A 5,609-nucleotide genomic window follows, 5' to 3' on the forward strand; every position below is an offset into this window, starting at 1 on the left:
GAGGAGGAGGAAACACCATTATTATCAAACACACATACACGCAAACAGTAGCAGCACTATGATAGCTGAACTGACCTAGGACATGTAAAACGACTTAATCACCATTTAATGTCACCCACTTCTGCCCCTGGGGATGCCATTAGGCGGCTGAATTTAAAAGAGATGGTGCTTTTCAGCTTTTTTTCAATTTTAGATTTTCTCAAAAGAAAAGCTTTAAAGTGACATCGAAACTGGTTCCGCAGTCACAAAGGCACTAGTCACCTTGTCAAATATGAGTTAAAGGCTAAAGTGTCTGATTGAGATCTGAAAATGATGGAGAGGAGGAAGATATTCTGTTTTCTGCATTACAAGACTTAATTTAATTAAAAGTGCCTTATAAAAAAAATACAAAATAAAGAGATGGCGCAGATCAAGGCACCTTCTTCCCCTCCATCTCCTCTGCAATCTCGTTCTTGTCCTCTCTATCTCTTCCCCTCTCTCTTCAGGCTCCCGCTATTCTACCACATAATTCCAAAAGCACATTCTTGTGCCCCAAATGAATGCACTTTTGACGTCTCAACCTAACCAAGCTGAAGTTCAAATGGTTGAAAATTAATTCACCTCAACAGTAGTAATTGAGTTCTTCTTCTTTCCCCTCCTTTTTTCTTATTGATTCATTGCTCCTCTTATTAAAAGGAAATTGAAAAGAGGGGAGTCGCATTAAAATACACCTGTATTTACTTACCAAGGCAAGAACACGTCCGAAAGATAAGGGATAACATGTAGTGAAACATGGAGCTGCCGCCGCCTTCTTATGTGACTGTTTCACTTTAGAGTAAAAAAGGGAAAAAATTAGGGGAAACACATAGGATTTCAGTTTTAAAATGCCTCAAACGTAAATTGATTCAACTTTTTTGGTATTTTATTGTACTAGGGGTCGCTCAAGTCAAAACGGGACTACCAATTTTACAGCAATTTGACAAGCCAATGATTACGCGGCAATGGCGACACATCTGCACTGGGTCAGTCGGCATTCCGTTAATCAAGAAGGCGGATATAAATTTTGGCGTCTGTGTATACGACTCTCTCCCCGTGACTTTGAGTTACTGGGCTAGGGTACCTAAAGAGGGGGCCTCACCATTCATTTAGCGCTGGATCGGCAACAAAGGATCTCTGGTGAATTCACTTTTTGACTACTAATTTTAAAATTAGACAGAAAAACCATAGCTTTATCCTCGTCTTACCCTCATGCTTGCGGGCGGACAGGAGGAAGTAGGCTTCACTACGTGGGGCTGTCAAAAATGACTTTTTAAGGTTTGAATTGAGAGACTTACCTGCAGGGTGGACAAGGAACGAGGGAGGGGGTTCTTCCTCATTTCAGAAAGATCCTGTTCCTTTTCATGGAGATACCGCCGGTCTCCCACATTACTTCTGCTTGGAGCGTCACATGTATGTCAAATGACATCCCATTTTTCGTATCAGAAACTGGCGTCAAAATGCAAGCGATTCGGCAGCCAATGAGGTAGTTCTCTCCTCTTTTGTGCTGCTGTATTTGTCGAGAAGTTTGTAGCCCTCCATTGCACGAGTGCATTCTTGATTATCATATGTGACACTTTCTAACCTTTGCAGTTTTGTATATTTTTGCATTCCTTGGATCCTATGCATATTAAACTATATTGTACAATCATAATCTTTTATTGCCTTACTTATGCTGGAAGGCATTACTTGTTAACTAGCCCAGATTTAAATACACGTCTTATTCGATAGTCATGCTTTTCATGAAATTTTCCGTAATATGACTGAGAGAAAATTATTTTGCTGATTAGATGATGTTAACACTGGCTGTTTCGACCAGAAATTTTGTAATTTTTATTAGATGTCTTAAACTAGCTTAGTCTAGATTAAAAGAATGAAATTTGTTGCATGAAAGTTCTCGTTATGTATTTCCCCAGTGCTATAAATCTACTGTTCTGTAAAATCAATCATGTGCCAAAATTTTCTTTATGGACTGCCACTTTTTACCTTTTACCTTTACATTTACTTAGTGTCTTCCAGCCGCCAAGGAATTGCCGTGATGTTTCCTGGCTGTGTAAAAACAATTCTAATGACTTTGTTGAAATGCTTTGCTTTCATCGTTTTCAAAGGTGTGGGCGCAGATTTACCTAATGTGGCGACGAACGTCAAGAAGCCAGAGACCGGTGCTATCCACCCCATTGGTTAGACAGTGACCTCTGCGGAGAGAAAAGGTATCATCTGCACAACGAATACATGGCATAGGAGAGAGGTCTAATGAAACAGACCTGTCTTATCTGCACCAACTGGAAATTCAAGTTTCACAGATTGATACAAACCTGAAAAAATTTCCAGTCCCATGTTGACATAAAAAGTACCGCCAACAATAAATTCGCTATAATCATTCACTGTTGTCTTCGCAAATAATTGCAGATTATTTCAAATTGCTTTAAGTTTTCGGGCAAGAAAATTCCCAAGTGCAAATATTCTGGTCCTGATCATTCTGCTTGATCAGCACCGTGAAAAAAACTATACTTTCTTGCATTTGCATGGATGTGACGATGAGGGTTGTTGACTAATTTATAAAAAAATCAAGAAAGCCTGTGTGGTTTTAATCCGCTGGAACTGGTAGAAATTTGGACGTTGCATTCTAGTGCCCTTTCTATGCGTTGTCAGCGCGGCTCTTGCACCTTAAGGCCCTGATATTAAGAAATCGCATTTAAGTCTCGTGGCTGCTGTTGAAGCTTTCCTGCTGACCTGAGCCAATGGTTGGCGTTGTAATTGACGAACACTCAAGCCTTGGTAGACTGACCGTTAGATACACTTGTATAAGTCCAGCCAACTGAGAAAAGGGTCTGGAGTCTGTGCTCAAGCAGATCGAATGGCTGATAATTGGGTCTTTTATGGTGTGAGACTTGCTTTGGCGTAAAGATCCTGTTAGCAAAACAAGTTTAAGGTAATGTTTCTTGGCCATCAACGACGTTAGGCCTTTTGTAACTGTCTTACCAACCTATACTGAAAATATGCCGAAAAAGTTTCCTAGCCCTTTTCTCGCCTTTACTTGACTAAGCTACCTGCAAAATTTCGTGTTTCTGAGTGCAGAGGTACAAAGGCATGACAAATAATCATCATTATATTAGTCATATGCCTAAGCACAGGCTTGCCATCAGTTTAGACATCACCTGATTCAAGGGCAGATTTGGAGGTATTTGATTCATCTTCTCTTGAATAGCGCAGAGATTTTGCATTATTTTGGAAAAAGAGGTTAGGGATTTTTACAAACATTATTGGGCAATTAGGTCAACAGATTTGGGTTTTCGGCAAGGACTGCCATCCAGAGATATTGCAAATAATCTCGTAAGTGCAGCGAGATGGGACTTGCCAAAACATCATCCAGCGACTTCCATATTTTTACTGCAATGCTTAGACACTCATTTAGTAAATGCTCAAAATAAGTAGAATTAATAGCATTTGTTACACGTTAAGAGCACAGAAAACACTAGAGGCGAGCTTGCACACCGTCATCTAGCTCCTCCAAATCCAAGAGAGTTAGAGACCTCTTCACAAACTACAGTGCACGCAAAACGCGCAATTCCTGACAAATTCAACCAAAACACTGAGGTCCTAAAAGTATAAAACCCTTATATAAATATAACTCCTTTTGTTGTGCTATGTTGCTGTACCAATTGGCTTATTTTTCTACTAAAATTGAACTATGAACAGCTTTTGCTAGATTATACTAATATCCGTTTAGTTATTTAGCCAAATGCCATTAAATTAATTTCTCGAAAAAAATGCAGGCCTTTTTTATTTTACTTAACAAACAGTGATTACCCTTAATTTCCGACTAAAAGACCTATTCTGAGGCATATAAGACAGAACTGGTGTAGTGACTTAAATCAGTAATGACTCTGCAAAAAGACCGTAACAGTATGAAGCACCATTCTCAACTAACATAGCTGGCTTATGAAAAAGCACAGGCTTAAGCTTTAGCCATCCAAATGATCAATGATGAATTATGCATGGCAGTGCCGGTCTTAACATAATTATTTTGAGCTATCATTCCTCCTATTAAATGATGATCCAACCCGGGTTGAAAATATGTCTACACCACCTTGAAAAGTCTCTCTCCTAAATCCCATCAGAAAGCCAATGCAAAATCGTTAAGTAACCCAAGAAATAGACTTATTGCATATCTAAAAGTACAGACGTCAGGAATGAATCTAAAACTTGGGTACTTAAGTTTTGTAAATCGACATTAAAGTAGCAGTGTTTCGATGGATGAATGTATACAGGGTGGATGTGTGATCGATGGATGGAAGGGTAACGAGAACTGCATAGATGTTTTTGAAGACGTATTATAAAGAAGGTATGACTATTCCCAAAGTGAAATAAAAATTGACGAGTTTGTTTGTGCTTGTAGATTAACGAAGGAATGGAATTGAGGAAGAACATTGTTATGTGCGTTGGAATAATCGGGAAGGAATGGATGAAAAGTGTGAGGAAGAACAGAAAATTGGAAAGGGAGAAAGAGGCAGGAGGGACGTAGCACCTTAGAACGACCCAGGGTGTCAACGTATTGCAAGTTATATTGTGATTGCAGATGGACTACTGATATTCCTCGTATTAGGCTCCTGGGCAATAATAGGTTGTTAATCTCCGACTGGAGGTTGAAGTGCAAAATGACTACTGGTTTCCAAGACAGAGATTAGTAATTATTGGAAGAAGAGATGTGTAGAACTGAGACAGATATACAAACAGGTTCATATTGCTTAATATTTGGTGCTCAAGAAAGTAAAAGTGAAACTTGTGATGTGTTTTTTAAGTTCACAGTAAACAGTAAGCAGATGTTGAATTCTAATGCAATTTTTTTAACTTGCTTTGTTATTCTTGCCTCGTAAAGCATTCCATTCCATTCCATTCCAAAACTTGCCTCTGCTACTCGAGCTCACTTCGTGCCATCATTACCCATAAAATCTCACAAGATATAAAGAGGCTAAAGTGAGCTAGGGATTATTCCACCCCCTGCAAAAACCTCCACCACTTTAAGGTACCACAACAATACATGACTTCAAATAGCTCCTCTTGATCATTACCAATGCACTGCATATAGCCTAACACTTGAGTGAGCTAAATTTTAAACTGGTGAAAACACCCAGTAGATAATCATGACTGCATTCTATGCGAAGTGCAACAGGCTATGCAGTTGTGACTTTAAGTGTCCCATCGACTACTCGGTCTATCGAGGACTGTATGTATAGGAAGATACAAGTCAGGACAAACAACCTTTTGTTTAAGAAGGGATTAGTTTATCCACTAGATAGTAAGTTTTTAAACCTCCTCAGCCTCCAGACAGATCGGCACGCGCAAACTATTGCAACACATGAGCAGTGGTTGGCTTATTCAAAATGCTCAAGGAAGCTCAGCATAAAACGATGAGAAAGTGCTGATATTTCTGTCATATGATCCCCAAAATCACCCCTCTTCTCCCCAAAATACAACCTATCCACTGGGAACAAAGAGGTCGATACTGCTGCAAAAAGTAGTCATTATTATCGTTGGAAAGTCTAAAGTGTAGAAACAAATTTCTCTTGAATGCTCCAGATTGCCGGGCCGAA

At 39.3% G+C, this 5,609-nt stretch overlaps 1 protein-coding gene across 1 annotated transcript; it reads right to left on the reverse strand. All coding sequences in view use genetic code 11, as the record gives it.

The window, feature by feature from the left end:
• Positions 1–276: 276 nt before the first annotated feature.
• Positions 277–1,667, reverse strand: EGR_06315 (hypothetical protein; the record flags this gene model as incomplete). Its single annotated transcript, XM_024495564.1, has 3 exons — positions 277–372; positions 725–807; positions 1,601–1,667. 3 exons carry the CDS (start codon positions 1,665–1,667, stop codon positions 277–279), a joined length of 246 nt encoding a protein of 81 aa, XP_024349962.1.
• Positions 1,668–5,609: the final 3,942 nt, after the last annotated feature.

The sequence above is a fragment of the Echinococcus granulosus genome (genome assembly GCF_000524195.1).
Source record: "Echinococcus granulosus chromosome Unknown EG_S00055, whole genome shotgun sequence".
NCBI lineage: Eukaryota > Metazoa > Platyhelminthes > Cestoda > Cyclophyllidea > Taeniidae > Echinococcus > Echinococcus granulosus.